The sequence below is a fragment of the Xiphophorus hellerii genome, chromosome 12 (assembly GCF_003331165.1).
Source record: "Xiphophorus hellerii strain 12219 chromosome 12, Xiphophorus_hellerii-4.1, whole genome shotgun sequence".
NCBI lineage: Eukaryota > Metazoa > Chordata > Actinopteri > Cyprinodontiformes > Poeciliidae > Xiphophorus > Xiphophorus hellerii.
In genome coordinates this window covers 28,960,383-28,982,857 of record NC_045683.1, presented here as the reverse complement: position 1 = coordinate 28,982,857, position 22,475 = coordinate 28,960,383, and the positions used below count along the sequence as shown (strand labels likewise).

The following is a 22,475-nucleotide window of genomic DNA, read 5'->3' as shown; positions in this document are numbered from 1 at the left end:
AAAATGAAAATTACACCAGAGAGCTTCAACACATGCAAGTTTTTTTCCCCCCAAACTTTTAGGAACGTGTTTTAGACAAATTCCAAATGAGTGAATGTTTGAAAATCACAACAAAGGTTAACATTTCAACATTGAATATCTTTTTTTTGTTTGTAGTGAATTCAACTGGATAGAGGTTGAAAAGGATTTGCAAGTCATAGTATTCTGTTTTCTTGTTTATGTTTTGCACAACTTCCCAACTTCATTGGAGCTGGGGTTGTATACAACAAAGAACCTTCATTTTATTAAAACCAAGAAGTGGCTGCACAAGATTTTCTTTGACATATAAAAGATCATAATTATATGAAAAGGTTGAGATTTATGCCCGCGTATGCTAATTTCAGCAACAATAAACTGAAAGCAGGCATAAAATTAAGCAGGTGATGAATCGCAAAAAGGGGATTCAGAGGGTCAAAATGGCTGAATGTGCATCTGCATGGTTAACTGAAATTAGGTTACAAATAATACAACACAGCAAACATCCACCTCATTGTTCAGACGGTATGTGGACGGACTTCCAGCAGAGCTCACATTATGGCAAATTTAAAACATGATAGAATATGCTTCCACGCAGTTCAGTCATATTGTGGTTCAGAAGGCTTGGTCCACATGTAGCTGGATATATGGGAAAACTAAAACATTTTTATGAGTTTTGGCATTTCGCCCACACAAAAAACTCAGTTTAATATCATTAGAAATGCGTATTTATTTTTTTTAAAAACTTAGACTAAAGTGGATATTTGAGAAAACTCCATCTTTGTGTTTGTACTGTACATGGAAAAAAAAAGAGAGAAGAGATTTAGGGCCCCGCGCATTACAGTCTGCGACAAACAATGCGCCAATATAACCACATACTTGCCTTGACGTGAATCCCAATAAACATCGCCTTGTTTCACTTCATTACCTTTATATTCTAATACACTATTTTAAATGAGTATAACCTCTGAATGAACCTTCTGGCGCCATGTTGAATCCCTAACAGGAAATTGTGGTTGTTTCGAAGCAATTTGATTGGCTGACAAAGGTTTTGACTGTGCGCTATACTGCCTCCTATGGGCCCGGCGTGTTTACAACAGCGCTCAGAGGCGGATCAGTGCGGGTTTATGTGGATGGAAACTTTTCCGAAACCCGTATCGTGTGTACGATATATTTATAAACGATGCGGTAGAGATATGCGCTCTTATAAAGACCTGACTACGTGTGTGTACAAGGCCTAAGATTGAAAACCTCGCATGAGAGTTGAAAAAAAAAAAACACACCCTTCAGTACTCAGTACCAACAACGCTGCTGCAGCAGCCGCTTCACACGGCAGACAAAGCTGCTAGTCTTCAGTAGAGAGAGAAATATTCATCTCAGGAGCCGCATCAATATCATGACAGAGACAATTAACTTTGGCACGATGTGAAGCTGCTCTCAAGTCAGAAGTTAGGTGACATATGGCAGGTTTAATCACACAGCATGAACTCAGAGAGGTTGGAAGCTGGAACGCAGAAAGCCATTTCCTACATGAGTGATGTTGTTAGCACAGAGCTGAACAAAATGTTGTCATTACAAACAACGCAGACTGTTTTATTTATGAGACGACTCGAGCAGCTGCAGAGCACTTCATTATTTCCGACTGCAATGAAGGAATCTGCTTTTTGCTTCACTCTCGCTTTCTCCCACATCACACCTCAAGGGACCAATTCCTCAAAACAGTAGCTAATAATGATAGAGGAAGCCGGTTCTTAAAGGAATTAGGTTTTTAATGGCGGTAAAATACTCCAGGAAAGAAAAACGTGGGTGTAGGATTCAGATTCCTCCCCACACACCCATCAGATTTGTTCAAGTGGGGGTTTTTTTTTTCCAAGAACCTCCTCGCAGTTCAGTCACGCAGCGCGTCCTGATCCGCTCCCTGGCAAGGAGACGCGATCCATGAAATTCACGCGAATTCACGATTTAATGAGGAGCAGCGAGACCAAACGGCGCGCTAAGACACAGCTGGAGGAGCCGTCTCCACTCGCAAATAATCACGTTAACTGGCAAAGCGCCAATTAAAAGTCACGCCGGCAGCAGTCACGTCACGCGAGACAGGAGAAGCCGCACATGTTCGCTCCCTGCCCGCCTAGTTTTACTGCGGCTTTAGCCAGATTACAGCGCTTCACGATCTGAGGCCGAATGGCTCTAAACTAATGTTCTCCAAACCGTGTTTTTTTTTTTTTTTTTTTTAATTTTTATTATTATTATTATAATTGTAAGATGAGATTCGTTGTGCTTCAGTCTGTTTGACCAGAGACTCGATGCATTTTCAGTTGCCTCATCGTGCAGATCCAGATCAGACGGCAACAATTGACTTTCTCGAGATCGCCAAGGGAACGACATTTTTTAGAAACACAAAAAAATGCAAAAGCTTATTTTTGGACCGTAGACAATTCAGGGTGGACTCCTAACAAGAAAATGGAGGAGGGTTTTGAGAAAATTCAGGAGGATATTTATACTTAACAATGTGGTGTAATGACAGGAGGCAAAGAGATTAAAACAGAGCGAACGAACTGCAGGAGTTTATGTGATCCTGGCGTTAACTGTCAACGTACAACAAGAGTGGTTCAATTCCACAGTTGCTTTTTTTCCTTCTAAAAAAAAACACAACAATTTAGACATTTAACAAAATACGATCTTTGCTGCTGGGTAGTGAGAGTACACAAAGTTAGTCTTTTAGTTCACAGCTACGTTTACATGGGCCAGCACCTGCAAACGTCATCAACATGACCAAATATTACTTAATGATGTTTTTCAACCATTATTTCTTTAGGGAGTTCCTTGAGGTGACATATCATTCAGGGGAGACGTTTTGGCGGCTCCTGTTGGGAATTAAAAGTTTAACATCTAGAACATGACAATAGGGCCGAAACAATTAATCCGATTAATTGTGATTGCTTATGTGTAATTGCGTTTAATCGATTATTGAAATGATCAACAACTAGTTTAGTAACCCATTAATCGTTGGTTGGAGACGCCAAGGCCATTTTGCTGAAAGAACAACACCCCCAGAGCAATAAGTAACTAAAATTGTACAATAAATATATATATATATTTTTTGTATTTATGATAACAAAAATCATTTGTCTACTCAAAATTCTTCAAGTGGGAGCTTTAGCTTCACCTGGCTCAAATTCGGTGAAAACCTTTTTATTAAAGTGGAAGTGTTATATAAAACCAACTTTTCTGAGCTTTACATCATGTCATGTCGTTCCCTTTTTAAAAACATATCTGGAGTGTTGCTTAAAAAAAAAAAAAAAAAAATCAGCAGAATGTGGAATTTTCTAAATCTAATCCATTGATTAATCCTCAGAGTAACTGATAGATTAACCAATAGCAGTAGCTGCAGCCCTATTTGACAGTCTGCTCTGCTCTACTGATGAGACGCGCTCTGCTACCGTTTGGTTCAAGCTCCATTCTAATCAGGTGCTAGGACTCCTGTAAATACTTTATGTTTATGCATTTTGTATTTATGCCTTCTGCTTCCTCGTAAGCACAGCTTAACACACTGCGTGATGGTGCTGAATAATAACGCAGCGTAGCTGGGAGTGTTGAGGTCTCTTTTGTGAGTCATATGCATTTTAATGACAGCTGAAATGAGGGTGTTTTGATGGCGCTGTGGATTTGGAGGTATTATACATCTTCAAACCCCTCTCCCTCTGCCTCTTTAGGTTAAACCTCAACGGTGAGTCATTATTTCCAACCAAGAAGCTCCAAGGAGCTCTGTGCCCTTTTAATATTAGAGTGAAATCTCAAAGTGACATGAATCTTGACTCCGTTCTTATTTCCTCTGTTCTTTTCTTTCTCCTCTCACTCAGAACTCTGGCGCATCTTAAGAAATTGCCTCCCTTTTGTCACACAAGAGCAAACAGAGGATGCTTGTAAAAGCCAAGGTTACGTAAACATGAATCTGAAGTCAAGGGAGAAGCAAACAAGGATTGTTGTGGTGCAAACTGGCTTTTTTTCATCATCATCATTATTATTATTACATGTTTCTTCTTCATGCTTTTTATCTTTTGCTGTATTTACTGATGCTACCTACCATTTGAGGATCCGCGTTGATCTGGGTTATTCCAAGTTATTTTTTTTTAAATAAAAAAAAAACAAAAAAAATATATATATTCACACTTTGCATCTGGAGCACATTACGCTAAGTTGAAATGTTGTTTTGTCACCTTCTTGTTCACTGCCATGAGAATTTATTTGAAGAAAACTGCCACATTTTATTCCCAACTGGGATCAGAGGTGCAGAATGTAACTTTTATTAAAAAAAAAAAGAAAAGAAAAGTTTTTTGGTTTTTTTTACATATTTATTAAACCATCACCATGTTGTGACAGTGTGGTATGAGACAGATAATCTGTGAAAAAATGGATCTCCTCCAACTACCACTGCCTGTTGTGAACGCTAAAGCTGTGAATGCTAGCTTTAGCGTTCACAACAGGCTGTGCTAGCTGCAGCGTAGCAGAGAGCAACCATATATGTTTGGGTTTTTTTTGTATAAGTTACATAGTGCAGCTTTAATTAAGGACTTCGAATTGAATTTTGCCAATTGAATAGTGTTCTGTTGAGTCTTTGTTTGGGGCTCGATAAAGAAGCAGCTTGAGCTCTTAGATATTCCCAATGACAGAAGACAAAAGTTAACAATGCAGACTGTAGGCAGCAGCGACCCAAATAACATTTAAGAAGTGACAAGCACCATAACAGCCAGCGGCAAACCTGCACCATTCATTATTCTGATCTATTCTGGGCTTGCCAAAGGTTTACATCATCTTTACATTTCCATTAGTCCCCGACGTACCGTTCTCTTCATTATAACCCAATCCCAACATGGCAATCTTCTTTTCCCACTTGTCTTGTAATCATTTTGCCGGTTGCTGCCCCAAAACACGAGCAAGTAATGCGAGGCGACAACTGCTATCGGGGCATGTTATGCCTCTGGGCCAGGGATTAAACTCTCTGGATTTCATCCAGACAAGTGAAACAATCAGCACCAAATGGGGGGAAAAAGGACAGGAAAAAAACAAAAAGAAGGGACGAATTCAGGAAAATACAACGTGTCCTGTCGAACAGCGGCATTAACGAGCAGCGAGGAACAGAAAAGTGAGAGCAATACCACTCTGTTTGAGTTTAAAATCAATGCTTGATCAACTGTGTGTGGCCAGAGAGCCAAGGTCATTGGAGGAACAACTCCCATGATTTTGCTCATGATTGCCCTACGCCTAAATTTGCTGTGTTGTGCCTTTCCTGATCTAATAATCGATAGTTCCTGTTTCCAACTCCCCCAACGCCCGTCTGCCATTCTCTCCTCGCAGACTGACAGCAGCCATGCCTCTCTCTGGCCATTACAAGCTGTAATTGTTTCTTTATTTCCCTCCTGACAGAGCAGCAGTGTTACATCCACATGGCCTTATGTCACACTCTGGAGGCCGAGCGGATCGGAGGTCGCATCAATCAACTCGCCCAAGTAAGCCCGACAGTCTTTTATGAGTGGCACATAACTCGCCATATATCACACTGACTAAGTGACTTTTGGCTTATAAAGCACATATTTACAGATAGCCAGGCAGAGGGTGGTCGCCAACAGTTTAAATGGTCTGTGTTGGGAGGAATAATTGTCTAATATTTGATTTAATACGCTTTTTTCTTATCCAGATATTCAGAAATCTCAATTAAATTGATTGATTTTAATGTTGTAGGAAAAAAATCAAAACTTTTGTCAGTTGAATAAAAAATTATGAATAACAAGCAAAATATGACATAAAACATGATAGGAAAACTTTTGTTTGGTGACCACAGTGATAAAGATATTTCTTATGGCGCCATATCAGCACCAAAATTAAGACTATTGCACACCTAGTGTCTACTTCCTTGTTGCAGGACGCTTCACCCACTCTGAAGCTAGCTTTTGATCTGATTAATGATAGGTCGCCCTGGTAACTGAGCGACCAGTGCTGGCAAATGAGAAGGAGTTAGCTTTGAAGAGGCTAACAACTAGCATGCCTAGGATTGGCTAGGATTTGCTATTTCCTCTGCTGGCCATTAACATGGACAAACTGGCTTTGTTATTGGCTAGCCTGGAGTTAGCATTGCAGAAGCTGGTGACTAGCTTGGCTAGGCTGGTAACTCATAACCTATAGACAACATGTATTTACAGGTGTTCCTCTGACATAATTTACTCTTATTTAACAAGACGTCAAGTATAAATGTTAAACACAAGACATGCGCAACATTATTGCACAGGTTGTTAACACCATGCAAAGCTAACAGAATTAGCTGCTACGTTAGCCCTTTTCCCTTCTCTTCCTTACTGGTACATGAGAAAGAGATCTCAATATTTATAGAAATGCATTCATTTAAGAATTAAGATTATTCTTGTAATTGTAATAATTTCTGTTTAATTTTTCACTGTTTTTGTATTTTTGCTTTACCTTTTCTACTCAGTTTTTCATGATAAATTGCACCTTTTTGTTGTTCTGTCTCTGAATCAGTTATTTTAAATAAAGATGCTCAAAGACAAGCTGCTGTTGCTTTGACTTGGAGACACCATGTGCAGCCAAGAGGCAGACAACATATTCAGCCTCAGCAAACAAAGTGAGCAGACAGATCTGTCTGGCTCCTGAGCTACCAAACCTCTATTACTGCTGACATTTAGCTACAAAGAAAAAGGGAAGTACAAAAGAAAAGATAAGCAATGCGGACCAAGTGGCATTTGCTGAGCCAGGCTCAGATCGGACGCGCTGTAATGTACTTGACAGGTGTTCGTCCTGCGGCTTACCTCCCATTTGCCGTCCTGGGTTTTCCTCTTGAGCTGAATGTTCCAGTTCTCAGCATCCACCTCTGCACAGTGGGCGACGGTCATGGCAACGGGGCAAAAGAGATCCAGGCCTGAAGGACCGTACGTCACCTCTGGGCCCAGGAGGATTTCACAGCCTTCCAGTGTCTGGGCGCTAAACGAGAAAACACACACAAGTACACACAATGTTAGTTTTTATTGTGTGGGGGTGTGTGTGGGCGTGTGTGTGTGTGTGTGTGATTTCGTAGAAATCATCAGAAACAAGCGTGTAGTCTTTCTTGGTAAATGCTGAAGTGAATAACTGAAAGAAATTGTGTTTTACATTCATCTGACATTAAACTACACTAAGCTTGTCCTGTTTTAGCTCAGATACAATTTGCATATCCAATCCATATTTGCTTAGTGCCAGAATAATTCCGTTTTTTTTTTTTTCAGATAATTTTTATTCCTTCAAATTCAGAAAATTAGGTACATTTTCTCAGTATTAGGTAAAAAAAAAAAAAAAAAAAAAAAAAAAGTTTAAACTTTGTGGCCCCCTTTTGTATAACTTAGATTTCTTTTGACAAGTATGTGACATCAGTTTGCTGGGATTCTGTTTTCTGGGACTGAGATGAATGTTTTGTGATGACCACTCCAAAACTTTTACTGTAGAAACTAATTTGGCAGTGCATTGTCCATTAACTATCCGCCTGATGTCTTAAGATGCTGTTGGACATTTTCACACAATGTACTTTCCTTGTGATCCTCCTTCAGTAAAACAGTCACACAATACAGCGGTGCCTCCGCCGCACTTCACAGTAGGGACGATGTTGACGCCTCAAACCTCTTTCCTCCAAATGGAATCTCACTGCAAAGTTTAGTCTCACCATCAGACCACAGGAAACGTGTCCGAAAATGAAGTTACTTTGCAAACTGAAATCTGCTTTTTATATTTCTTTTTGGAAAAAAAACCAAAACAGACATTATGACGAATTCTAAATATTCAGTGACCTACAATATTCATATGTTGTTTAAAATTTTGTACTCTTGGAAATTGTGGATAAAAACAGTTAAATTTCCTCAACCAAAACTGTAAGAAAAGGATGAAGACGAAAAAATTCATATTCACATTTGTGAATATGATTTTTTTAAATCTAACAACTAGATTAATTTCCAGTCTTGTGCCTACATTTGCATTCTACACAGGAAATATGCTTTGTGAAAATCTGTCTTAGAGTATAACTCAAACCCCTCACAGATAGTGATGCCAGAGCACCTGCCCTTTTTTCTCTGGACAAAAAAAGTGTCCTTCTGAAATATTTTTTTTTGTGCTTTTTTAAAAATTATTTTACTGTGACAGCATTTGTGGATTTCAAAGCCTATATAACCACATTATGCCCACATTTTCCTTATTTTGCCATCAAGAGAACACCGGACTTAGAACATATCCTTGTTTTAAGTTGATTTGATTTTATTTTGTGGGGGGACATTGGTAAACACATGCGTCATTGAAATAGCTATACAGTACATCCATGATGTTCAAGTTGGGCCTGTAATAAATCTCGCACAGCTGGCAGCTCCGTCTGCAGCACAAGGTGCCCCTGTTTGTATTTGAGCTCCTGCGCCACAAGACGTCGGCCCACGCCACTGACGACCCGCCTCCTTTTTTCTTCTCATGTTTCCAGAGACATAAAAAGTTACATCATCACCAGGGCTGTTGCAAATTGTTTAAAGGGCTAATAACGTTTGGAGAAAGTTATGAACTGCTGAGCTAAAACGGGAAAAGTGTGATATTTCAGGTCAGACAGCATTAGAAGGGGTACATCTTTTTTGTATGCAAGAATCTGTTTGCAACGACAGCTCTGGCAAAAAAATGACGAGACCACTGCCCTGAACCTCATTAAAAGCCTCGTGGTTATTCCACCAAACATTGATTTCTAAAATCTTCTTGAGTTCAAACACTAGTATTGTTGTTTCTAAATGAATATGAACTTGTTCTCTTTGCATTATTTGAGGTCTGAAAGCTGAAAGCACTGCATTTTTTTCGTTGTTTTGACCATTGCTAATTTTCTGCAAATAAAAACGACATTTTTGCTAGGAACTTCTGAGACGTGTCGTCAGTAGTTCATAGAATAAAAGAACAATGTTCACTTTACTCAAACATATCCCTATAAAAGTTTTAGTCAGGTTGCACACGGCGCTGTAACACTTTAAGTGCTGCTCACACTTTCCATATTGGAAGTTGTTCAATTTGTCACACAGACGTGTTGTGTTCATGTTCATTTCTCTTTGAGCCTTTGTTCTTGCAGCGAGGAAAAACAGACTAATGAGAGGAGCCTGAACGCTGCTGGGCTCCGGACACATCCCTCTGGGGTCGGACTTCCAGGTCCGGAATGCCTCAGAGCCGGCGTGTCGCCGACTTTTGGCTCCGCGAGTTCAAGTTGTTTCTCTGCGCAGAAGGACGGCGAGAGGTGAGGAGTCGCTGTGCCCTGACTTTGAGTCGGAGCGAGCTCATTAAAAGCTGCTTACAACAAACATGCGTGGTGGCAGCAGCAGATGGGCTCCGCTGCAGGGATAGTGCATAAGGTAAACAACTTAACGAAGATATGTGAGCTGCTATCAGTATCCGCGGGTCACAAAGACGGTGGGTCATTTGTTAGCTTTGCTCCGCTTTAGTGAAAGCCATAGGTCAAATACTGTAGTCTTAGAAATCTATGGAGACGAGCTAGAGAAGTTATGCATTAGTTACAGTTCAGTGAAACAGAGGGTTCCCCTCAGTGTACTATAAGCCTGGCGGGCCTTCAGGCTTTACTTGTGTCGCCGCCAGGCTAAGAGTTGTTTGTTAATGTATTATAGTTTTTTTTTATTATTTTTTTATTATTATTATTATACACCAGTTAACAGGCTAACAGCTTCAATGAAGAAAGTAACAAGTCACAAAGAAAGGGTCAAAACATTTTGGACACTTTCATAAGAATGACATGCAAAAATAAATATTTGTTTTAATTGTATTTTGGTTATGTTTGATGTATTTTTGGTCTGATTTGAAACAAAAATCAGTCCAAGGGCCACAGAGGGCCACCACTTTGGACTCCTCTGATTAAAGTGAATTATAGTGACACTGAAATCAGCTCTGAAGAAATGTGATGTATCACGGCGAATTCAGTAAATTCAGAAGAAGGATCATTAAAGAGGATTTTCACGCCGTTGGCTAAGCTTAGACGCTGTTCTTCCCTTAGAAATATGAAATATTCATTTGAAAACTGCCTTTAGTTTTTACTCCGATTATTTCTGTCTAAAATTAGAATTAATCTCATTATCTAGATTCTTAGATTTGAGTGGTGGGAAACAGAAAAACAAAAAAAAGGAATAAATGTGCAGGAGCAAATAATTTTTCATCACGTTGTGTCTCCTCTTCTGCATAATTATTCAATTATTCAGCAGATTTCAAACCAATTCTAGTAGAGTGCATCCATGTTTGTGATGTTAACGAGGACAAGATGATGGATGAATGGGTGGGTAGGTTTACTAGGGTGCCACTTAAATAAGCAAATGAAGACACAACATTTACACTCGCGGTGATAGTAATAATAATGGTACAATTATTAGTGATTCCTCCTGTCTAAATAGTGATGTGATGACAACATAAACAGTGTTTTCTTTATCTAAACTTGAGGTTCTTGCTGCTTTTCAGACTCTCAGCCCTGCTGTCAGCAAACGCTGTTGTTCACATGCACACTTCAACATCTTCAGCGCGGCTCGTCGTTTTCATTGTCTTGCTCACTTTTATTCCGAGGGAGGCAGACGGCGCTCGTTTCGTTCCTTTTAAAGCCAGCTGAAAGACGGCTTGCTGAGGGTGTAGCGTGTCACCTAAAAAACCCCGGCTGTGTGTGTGTGTGGGGGGGGGGGTTGTTTCCCGCTGACAGCAGCCGTGCAACAAACACCCACGGTGGGCCGTGCCGGATAAAAACACCCTTTCAAATCACATATTTATCCCCAGAACAACTGATTGTTTACTTGTTATGCCGTGATTCACACCGCCTTAATTGTCTTAAAAGCCTCCGAAATGATACTTTTTTTTTTTCTCTCCTTCTTTTTCTTCTTCTGACACTCGCCCACATCTCCTGGAAACTTTTGCGTCCTTTTTTTTTTTTTTTGTCTAAAGAAAGCGGTTATGTAAGCTCCTGGGCTATTAAAGCAGTCTTATCAGAATTAAGATCTGCCTCTGTCTCCTGGAACACCTTCATGGTAAATGCTCTCTCTGGGTGATGACATCCGCTCCACACTTCCCAATTACTGTCTCAACATCTGACCCGGGGTGTCCAGGATGGCATGGCGGCATGTGTGTGTGTGGGGGGTGTGGGTGTGTGTGTGTCTCTCTCTGTGTGTGTTGTACTCAGGATTTTCTCCAGCTGTCAGTGCTTGCAGGTACTTCTCTCGGTTCCTACACCGAGACAACACGGCGGCCCCTCTTGACCGCCTCTGAGAGAGCTGTTGATCCCTCAGCCGTCAGCGCCGAGTCTGATCATGTGTTTAATTCAAAGCTTAGAAAAGGAGCGGACTGCCTGCTCCTTAAGTAGCCGACGGGCTCGGGGCCCCCAGTGGCGGTGATTTCCTTTCTAATACCGCGACTGTCATCACGCTGAAGGGCCCTGCACGGCTCCCTGAGGAGGCGCATTATTTAACGTGAGCAGTGACTCACTTCTCCAGGACGCTCAAGACCCGAGCGAAGAGCGGCAGATTGGGTCACGGGTGGAGATGGTGGTGCTTAATGAATGCACCCATTAGCACGCCCCATTACCTTCACCTTTATTTGCTTGTAGTCTTCCACCTGTTTGGCCCGCGGTGCTTCTGTCAATTTCGAGTCGACTCACGGACACCTAATGTGTAGCGCGGATACATTAATCAGCCGGGCATCTCGAGGTGAAGGGCCAAAATATCCAAGGAAGACGTGGAGTTTCACTTCCTTTTCTTTCTCCAATTCTTCGCCGCCGTGATTCAAAACAAATCAAAACATGTCTCCTTAGTCGGGCTTTTCGTCTGAGCCCAACCTGAAATGTGAGCAATAATTTCAATCAGCAGTCGCACACGACACAAAAAATCTCGACTCGGAACGCTAACGACTGTTCTGACATGACTCCACTTTGGCTGCCCTCCCAAAGCCCCGTGAACGAGGAAACAAGTGGCCCCAACAAAGCTAATCACTTGATACGGCTCACCATGCTATTTGGTCACTTATTACCAAGAGCGTTACACTGACAGCTAAAAATACCATCAACTCCCCGAGCAAGTTACATGAAAGGTTTAGGCAGTGGAATACAAACAATAGCTTGTTCTTCTCACTTGAAGCTTAACAGTGTGCTTCTCTTACTTTGTTCTCTTTAGACAGCTATTCTTGTGTGTGTAAGAGTGTGTGTGTTAGGTGAGTGGTGGGGATCTTCAGTCTGCTGTGGTCAGTATGTAAGGAAGGTCAGAGGTGAACTGGTGACAGGACTCTTGGGGGCCGAAGGAAATTAAGCCTGTGAGGATTGGAAGCTAGCTGGTGATGAGCTAGCCTGGACGTTGACTTTCTACCTTCTGGACCAATCAGCGAACAGAAGGAGAAACTGAGAACGATGATATCGATTTTCTGCGTCGTTTTAGTCTGCCATTAGTTTACAAAGCCGTTCAGTCCGTGTTGGACAATCTTTCCAAATATTGAATTAACATCAGCAGCCGACTCGTTCAGCTATAGGCGCTTCTCTCTTCGCAGTGGAGGAGGATGGTTGTTTACAGCACAGGCAGTTTCTGGTAAGCTTCATAGCGTCGAACTGGTGCATCACATACAGTTCAGACCAAAAGTTTGGACACACCTTCTCATTGAATTCAATGAGAAAGTGTGTCCAAACTTTTGGTCTGAACTGTATGTCACGGGCTAACATTAGCAACTGGGTAAAATTTAAAACTTAAACAGCATTCACATCTCCAGGCAGCAATCATTTCTCTGTAGCAAATAACTGAATGTAGTACAAAGGTCTGTTTTATTACCAGGGTATAGAGCTGCTGCAGCTCACATTTCTAAAGAGGCTAATGCTCACTCACTGGTAATGTTGGTTGGAAGAAACTTTGACAGTTGAGTAAAACACACACCGTTTGTGTGAGATTCTCTTGATTTGATAAACATGTAAAAACACTTTGTGTTTCACACAGCTTCTCCCTTCTGGTTGGTGAGGGCGGTGTTGCTGACAGTTGCTTGATCTAATGACCTTCAGATAAAGCGGGTAAAAATCAAAATCCCCTCTGATTCTTCCGGTCAGACATAAGTCCCGGAAGAACAGTGAAGCTGAAAACTGTGCAATGCCGCGTCTGACATTACAACGTTGCAATGTTGCCACGTCAACATTGCAAAAATAGATCTTAATAGTTTTTTGTTTTTTTGTTCTTGCCTATGACTGCAGAGGTTGGTTGGACATAAACTCGCCTCGGTGACCCTGAACAAGATAAAGCGGCTACCGTTTTAAAAAGACAACTTTCGATGACTGTTGGATTCTCAAAAGGCAGAATTAGCAATCGCACATATCAGAAAGACACTTACTCAAGATTCCAAATCAAAATGTCTTGTTCTAAACAACATTTTTTTATCATTTAACAACAACTGAAGTGCTCCTGTAAAAGCAGGAGACATTGAAGTGGAACAAGCCTCATGGAAACAGTCATGGTGAAATATAATCCCTGGCTGTGTTGGTTATCACTTAGAACACAACTTTAATCCCTTGCCTTTGTCACAACAGCAGTGAAGCTGCTGACAAAGAAACAGAAAGCATTTTCAAAAGATGTCCGAACTTCAATCCCATCAGTGAACAATGCCGCTCCATTTTAGCTCTTAGATAATTGCCAATAATAAAACATCTTTACGGGAAACACAAGAACAGTTAATTAAACGGAAATAACCCTCAAATGAAAAAGCTAAAGGAATCTTTGTGTTTAGAGACACAAAGCAGCTTAATTGCATGACTTTTCATCGCAGAGACCAAACGTCGGCTTATTCCTCTTATTGTTCTTCTTCTCCATTGTTACCTGGAGGTACAAGACGGCTGATGCTGATCCAAGCACAGCTTTACGGGCTGATTTATGGGCTAAAGGTTTCCTATACGAACACCTCTCTAAGTTATTGGACTGCAAACTGTGACACAAGAGTAAATCAGCAGAACAAGGCGACACACAGAAAACCATTTTCATTGGTCAACGCTGCAATCACCTCCAGCCCAGAACAACCAAAGCTGCATTCTGCTCTGATCTTTTGTATTAAATGCTGATTAGACGTGCATACAGAGCCAGTCAACAGTTTTAAGAAATTCAAGCTGGGGTAAGTGACTTTATAAAAACTATTTTGTAAGTATATTCTGTGAATAGTTTGATCTCCTCCACCTCCTCCCTGATCTACTACTGCCGCCTGAAGAAATGCTCCACTCTCGGTCAAAAACACCCCATCAGAGCCAGGAGGAGGGTCTAAGCGCTGTCAATCACCCTTGTGTGCGCGCGCTGCTAAATGTGCCAATGGCGGAGAAACAACTCACACTTACAAAAAAAGCTGTTTGTCCAATGACATCGGTGGCTGCTAACTAGCCTTGGAATCCATGGTAGCCTCTGCTGACGGGAAGAAGCTGTAGAGTAGCAGATGATCTGTCTTATACGACAATGGTGATTTTTTAATAAACATGTAAAAATAATATTTTTATTCATAAAAGTTACTTTAACCATCAACTTAATAGTCTCATTCAATTTTTGGAGATGTTCTGCTTTCAGCATGAATTCATTTTAACCTCTGTGATTTTCTCCAATGCAAACGATTCATCACAGGCCAAAATATTTCCATAAAGTGCTGTGAAAGAGCATTCGCTTCAACTTGGTGAGAGGAAGGAGTGAGCTGTGGACTGAAACCTTGGATGATGGCTCTGTCCAAAGCTCTTGGCAGCTGGAACTGGGAACCGTGAGCGCTGACAGCTAAAGGCAAACACAGCCACCACGCAACATCCAGAAATGCGGATCAGCCGGGTCAACGGCTGCAGGCGACCTGGACTCTGACTAGAGGGTTATGAATTAAAGCAGGAAACCGTAGAGCGCCTACACTCGGGGGGGGGGGCTTCACTGCTCACAGTGTGTACAAAAGATAAAAGGTTTAGCCCTCCCTTCATAAAACTGATCCTCTGAGGCAGTTTGAGACTGAAAGGTTTCTGATTAATGAAACAAAGCTGAGACTGGAGATACAACGGCAAGTCCCAAATGTTTGTTACTGCTGGAAAGCCAGCACACAACACGTTGTTACAGATTTCTCTACACTTCACTTTTTGTCAAACTTTATTAAGGTAATTAACCAAATTTTGAGAGACAAAAAGCTCTCCAAAGCAACCTGTTCTTGTTAGTTCATGAAGTGACTGTGACAAATCCTAACATTTTGACAACTGGGTTCAGTTTCAGTTGCCAGGCCTGAAAGAAATGACTTTAAGAGAACCTGTTTGACATCATGAAGTAGGCCAAAAGAAAGAAACACACAGTAATCCCAATATGAAAAGAATAAACAACAGCAACAAAAAAACTAAACATCTATTAATATTTGAAGGGTTACAGAACAATTTCTACGGGGCTCTGCTTGGTTGAGGCGAAATCCGTTCTCATTGCCACGGCTGCATGAACAAAATGGCGTCATTTTGTTCTCACGCCTCATGTCATCTGCACCTTCTTGTCACAACCACCCTGGCAAACGTTTTGCCCCCCCTCTCCATGCAAAACTACTGTGTGATTGGTCTGAATTTTGTGGGTGTTGTGGGTTTATTTATGGGAAAAACTGCAACAGCAGCTGTTGCAAACACAACAGGAACCTCCATGTCTGTTTTTCCCAGTCTGTCAGTCATTTCTGTCCAACGGGAGCAATGATCGTTACAACTTTGTTTACAACTTATAGTCCTCTTGCAGACATCCTTAGGTAACCACAAAGGGAGAATATTATCAGACTTAAAAAATCTTGTTTCAAATGTTCAGGTATGTATTGGACTCTTCAGGAACCTGAGGGTAATTAGAAACCATCCAGTGGGAAACAATCTGAGTCTGGAGAACTAGGTCAGGAAGGGACTGGTGTTTTTACAGTTAAGTAAAAGACAGAGAATTTTGGATGTCCCGTAGCCTGGCAACATGTAGACAGGCACTGACAGCCAGGGAGAAGACGACCACAGGACACCACAGAACGAATGCCGGCTTCTACCAGAAACACCAGCCGCCCGGCTCCCACTGAGCGACAGACAATGAGAACTGCAAAAGAAAACGTGACAGCACTTTTCATGTGCCTGGTTTCGTGTTGTTTAGTTGTTCTCATTTTCAGACTTTGTGTTTTACAGTTTCAGTTGGATTTCATTCATCTCATCCAGGCATTCTGTTTCATGTGCTTTTGCTTGTTTTTCTTGCATTTTGTATCCCCGTTGTGTTTGTTTAGTTTATTCCCTGACTGTCAGTTAGTCTTGCTTTCTACTCCACTTGTAAAAAAGCTTTTAGCTGAACAGCTAACATGGAATTTGACAGATAACTCATTGAGATTCACTTTGTTGATGCAAAAATACAACTTTAGTGCAAACTGTGTTGACTTTTGACTCTTTTTCTTGTTGCAAATACAACAGAAAATGGTAACAGACTTTGTGAAAAGGGAGTAAGTGGTTACAAAATCATTTAAAACTGCTTTTAAAGTTGTAGCAATGATTGGTTCACCCTTTTTGTTAAGATGAAAGCCAGTGTTTAAGGAAAGACTTTGAAACGCCTGTTGAACTGTGTCTCAAGAATATGTACTTTATACCAATTTGAATGTTTTATCTGATTTCCCATCTGTGGTTTCAATAATGCTTGGTGCCCAACCTCGTGATACAATTCCAATTTTTTTTCCGGCCTTCCTTCCTGAGCAGTCGTTAGGAGCAGAGGCAACACCACGCAGTGCGGGAGCGAGCCATCACTGTACACAAGATTGTTCCCCAGATTTAAAATGCAAGGACAGAATTCATATTTTTATCTGCTTGCTGCATATTGCATTAGCATCTAGCACAAATAACAGTGGCTAGCACTACTAAAATTGCAGTCTCACCTTTTTTCCCACCATGTCCACCTTTAACCTCAGTGAGTGATTTCTCTTTCACAGTGCTCTGTCAAATGAAGAGAAACCTTTGAAAAACCTGTTCACCCCCTCACCAGTGGTGGCGCTACACCAAAAGCCTTCAAAGAAGACATGAGAGCAACTTCCTCCTTTACAACAGGTAAACAAAAACAGAGTGGTGCAGCTGTAGGATTTCTCTTTTGTCTTTGGCAAGAGACCATTTCTCCTGCTAGCTCTAGATTCTCGCATTTGGTTCCGGTTCTGTTCTGAGTCCCCAGAACCAGAACCAAACACACGGAAGCAGCATTCAGCTTCTATGCACCACAAATCTGGAGGAGAGTTCCAGAAAACTGCAAAACAGCTGAAACACAGAGTGCCTTTCAGCGTTGCAGGTTGTTCAGCGTTGGGTTTTAACCCTAATAAATGAAACATCGACCAACATATATAATGTGTACTGATATGCTAGATGATGGCACTCGTCAAAATATAATGTTTTTTACTGGTTTCTCATGTTGACTCTGTTGTCTTTATGACTTCTAATTCTTGTGTGTTTATGATATAAAGCACTCTGAACTGACTTGTTACTGAAATGTGCTTTACAAATAAAAAAAAATAAAAAAATCAGAAGTTTGATGACACATCAAACTTAAATAAAAGGTATCAGTATCAGTGTTGGCATCGGTGATACAGGCCCTGCATTTACTTGGTATCGGATCGACACCGAAACATGCAGTATCACCCTTCTAGCGTAAAGATCGGCGTGTTTCTTATTCTTCATAATCCTCGACAAAAATATCACCCTTGTGTTTCCGGCTGCAGCACTGAATCCTTACTTTCATAAGTGATCTAAAGAAACTCCATTGGCATGATGTCTCTGCTGTCTCCGTCTTCTTATTTAATGGCGCCGCCGAGAGGAGCCACGGCCCCGTCATTACTCCAGCCAACGCGTTCGTTGCACAGTCTTTATTTTTTTCTTTCTTCTTCTGTGACTTAGCTCAAAAAGACCATCCTGAATAAACCGTGACACTTCAGAGGGAACTGGAAGCTCTCGTGGGGAGCGTGAGTAGCGGAACCCCGCCCTCCCCACCTTTCTCGCCGAGCGGCTCGGTCCGTCCGAGGGTCATTACCGAGCTGTGACGGGAATGCATAACGCGTCGTGATGGCGAGATGAAAGGGCCTGAGGGAGACGTCTGCGGCGCGCGCGTCCGTCAGCGCACCAGGCGCCGTTCATCTCTGCATCCATCATGGTTTAAACTAGCTCTGTGGGTCGTGACTGCCTCCCGGGGAGAGTGGGGGAGACAGGGAGGCGGCATTGTTGACACCAAGGGGAGTTGATAACTACATATCGACACTCAGAGCAGTGATAGAGGGCTGTAAAGCAGAGACTGGAGGACTGGAGGTTGGACTTTGCTTCCTACAGCAAAGTGAAGTACTAAATGAGGGGATCTACTGCAGAGAGGCTCGAACTCAACTTTCTCCCCTGCAGCTGGGACATCAAAGCACAGGCTGCCACCTGTGAGAGGCTTCTGGACGCGAACACCCGCACCGCCGCGGTGCCGAGAGGAGTCCTGTGGGGAGCGGGAGTCAGGCTGGGCACATCTACTGTGGTAGCCTGAGGGTCGGCCAGCGAACAGAGCTGGTCACGGTTCAGACATCCAGACTCCATGACAGAGGGTTCTGCTGCCCACCAGCTACTATACGATATGAGAGTAATATGTAATATCGCTTCTGTTTTTGTCCTATTTAAAAGTTTTTGTTTTCCTCAGATTAACTGTGTAAGTTTTATTTCTTAAAGGGGCAGTGTTATGTGAAATCAACTTTTTTTTTTTGAGATTTCCATCATGTCAATGTTATTTCTGGAGTGTTGCTTTGATTCTTTTCATGCATGTTTGAGAAATCCCTTAATCTCCATGGCAACCCTTCAGCTGTCAGCTCAGAGGCGGACCTAGCCCAGCCTCTGAGCTGCAGTTTCCAAGCTAACGACTTTCCGTCTCACAGAGCAGGGCACCTCCACGACTCCCCCACTCAGCTCCTTTCGACTAGCCAGCAGCAATTAGCAAACACCTGGTGGAGCTGTTCATCTGAGCTCATTACACGAGTAACGTCTCAGTGCAACGCTGGTGAAAGGAGCCATGTTGAGTTGACTTCCTGAAGGCAGAGTTTCAGAAAGAGGAGGAGCTTTTAAAAGTGAAAAAGGGGCCAATTTCAAGTCATTAAATTACAAAGTTAAACTTCTTGCTATTATTTGGCCCAAAATGAAGGTGACTTTGACACCCCTGGTCTATAACATACAGATATACTGTAGGTCCATCAAGAAACACAATTTGCTTTTATGAGAAACGACAATATTGCTGTTTTGAGACCATGTTCAAGTAATATATTGATAACGGCATCATAATGCAAGAACACATTCTCAGAGATCAATAAATGTAGATTCCAATAATGAACACTTCACATTGGAACTGGAAGACATTTTAAATTTCCAAAATAAATGAACGAAACAAGAGAAACAAGAAATAAAATGAATTATGAAGTCTCTGGAAACAACATTGACCTTCCAAAAAAAGAGGCTAGTTTAGACCAAAAGACCAGACTGAAGAGTTTTGACATGCAGTTTTTAGTAGAAAGACAGGAAAAAGCAAAACGATAAATCATGCAAATAGAAATGCTAGAGATCTTTTGAATTGATCATGCCATTAATTGTTTTATTGCTTATTGTGACAGGCCTGTACCAAAACCAGTCCTCAAATAATGACTGTTTGTCTGAAATCGGTAAAGGACAACAGCAGTTCCTCATTTTGATGACTTAAAACAACAAAAATACAATTATTTTTTTTATTATTATAGTTTTATAAAAGATTGGCACAACAAGTAACGCCATTCAGAGGAGGATCAATCTTTTAAGTAGATTGGTTTGGATAACTTTTTTTCCCCCCTCTTATTAAATGAAACCATTTAAAAACTCTATTTTGATGCGACATGTTTTGGTCGTCTGAGAGACTGAAGTGAGAAACAAACAAACAAAAGCAGAAGAAAACCTGAAGAGAATTAAGACTTTTTCGCAGCTCTTGTCGTTCGACGCGACCTTTGCAGCGCAGCGGAGCGGCCATCTGGGCCGTGTGTGTTACGGCTATGCAGTTAAAATTCAGAATCACCTTGTCCAACATGACACAGCGTTTTCTCAGAGCTGACACAGCTCCTCCAAAGCTGAAAAGACTGAATGGTGCTGACCCTCGTAAAAGGAACTGCATTTTATGAGCCCAAATCTGCAAAGTGCTCCTTTTAGAATAGCTTCAAACTGAGAGCTGGGTCTGTCTGTGTGTCCTTATTTTTTTCTTTTTCTTTCGACATGATTCTTTTAGTCACTGTGACGCTTTCAACCTAAAAGATTAGCAAACAACCCGATAGTAAACCCACTAAGAGGGGACGGGGTGCAGTAAGTTGTGAAATAAAAAAAATGTTAAATATAGTTATCGTCATTAAATGCCCCCTTTTTTTGTCTTTCTAACTCAATTTATGACACTCACCACACAGAATGAGAGGATTTGAAAAAAACAAAACAAAAACAGGCTCATTAAACTCCACTCAACAGACATTATGTGGTAACAAATCACATTACTCTGACGCTGCCAAGCTTCAATCTAATTCTTTGCTAATTAAGCCGCCAGTTACAGAGCACATTAAACTTTCTAATTGGTTTCGGTGAGAGCAACGGCGGCCGGATACGTCACGGTCCGACCGCAACGCCGCCAGCTGCGGGGGCGAGAGGGGGCTCAGCGAGGACGGACGGCGAGTCGGGAGCAGATGGACGATGCGATGCAGAGCGACTGACAGACAGATGCTTGAAATGATATTTGGGTAAAAGTGGAGCCTCACCTCGCCTCGCCCTGATTGATGACCATGCACATCTCCCAGGACATGTTTTCAGCCACGGCTCCGTGAGGCACAAGGAGGCTGACCCCTGAGGGGGGGAAAAAACACACACACACACACACACATTCGTGTTAACATGGGCGGACATGGCCGCCTGACAGCGCGGGGCCAAACGAAGCTCCCGCAACATTCAGCGTTCATTTCCACCCGGCTTTATCCAGACTCCTGTCAGATCTTTTAACTTTGACTGAGATCATTCTTTTTCTGCTGAGCAGGGTACGAATTCTGTTTTAACATGCGACTGTTTTCATTTTTAAATAAATTGTTAATGAGAACAAAGAGCAAAAAAAACAAAAAAAAAAACGTTTTGAGGTATGTTAGAGGAGAATAATTGTCCAGCTGGGGCATTCAGGAGCTCATGGTGGCAAAACCCAGAAAGCGTTTGGTCTCGTGCTGGAGGAGCTTAAAGGTGTTCGTTTGCAGCCAATTTCATGTTAAAATGATGGCAACAGTTCTAGGAGTTCATCTTGCAGTCGGTGGGTTGCAGGTTTTATTCCCACTCCATCTGCCTCTGTCATGAGCTGCGTTTCCACTGCAGGCGCAATTTGACCTTTTGACCAATACATTTTCTTAAGGGAAACGTGCCAATTTCGAAAACAACAACAAAAAAACAAACAAACTTGTTTTTTTGCTAAAACGTTTTGGCAGTTTGAGGTGTTTATCTGTGAAATCGGTTTATTCACAACACTGAAATAGAAACACTTTTTTTCCTGTCACACAAACAACAACCGGACGTTGCCACTGGCGCAAACCATGAAGAAGAAAACAACAGGAAGTAGTCGGAGGATCACAGCGCAGCACGCTTTTGTAATGATTTATTGCGTTAAACTTATTCACGTGTGATTTTAGTCATTTGATGGAAACGCCGCAATTGACAAGTTGTGTTTTCTCATTATTAGTGGAATATAGACAAAGTTTAGCGCACATGTGTAATGGAAACACAATGTGTGAATGTGTGCTTGAGCAGCTGTAATGTGAATTGCTTTGGACTCCTCTGGACTTGATAAAACACGATGCAAATACAGGCCATTTATCTTTTCTTTAACCTTTCTTCCCTCTGGACGGTAACACTTCTGTTCCAGCATCGTCTAGCTCATGCTAAGCTTAGCTTTGCTGGTTTGTTCCTTAACATCCTGACCAAACTCCTCTCTCATGAGGTGGACAGCTTGACTGAGATTTTTGAAATCTGGACGTGACTTCTCCGTTCTGAGGTACGGTGTGACTGGTTGGTTTGGAAAGCTTCGCAGTTTAATCGGAAACCAAAACACGGTCATTGTGAAGATGGACAGTAACAAATTTATTAACAGTTATTGTGCAACATGGCCCTCATACCTCATTCTTGACCACCAGTGATGGTCAAGAATCTTAGAGTAGTCATAAAATAACATTCATGTCCATGATGAGAAAACTTCTGACAGCAACTGCACTCAAAGTTTGATGTGTATGCCCAAGTAAAGAAGAAGAAGAATTCCAAACCTCTTCTAATCATCCATGTTCACTGAGCTGGTGATTAGACAACTATAAGGCAAAGCAAGTGGAGAGTCTTCTCAGGATGTTAACACATCAGCACTGTGCATATACTGGCGCGTAATGCCTTTCAT

At 41.7% G+C, this 22,475-nt stretch overlaps 1 protein-coding gene across 2 annotated transcripts in view; it reads right to left on the bottom strand.

Moving 5' to 3' along the window:
• Positions 1–22,475, bottom strand: part of unc5db (unc-5 netrin receptor Db) — a 233,589-nt gene that overhangs the window by 20,191 nt on the left and 190,923 nt on the right. For both annotated transcript variants that reach the window (XM_032578939.1, XM_032578941.1), the window contains 2 exons: positions 20,818–20,902; positions 6,834–7,005 (listed from right to left, as the gene is read on the bottom strand). In XM_032578939.1, coding sequence (XP_032434830.1) covers positions 6,834–7,005; positions 20,818–20,902 — 257 coding nt within the window. The remainder of the gene's footprint in view (positions 1–6,833; positions 7,006–20,817; positions 20,903–22,475) is intronic.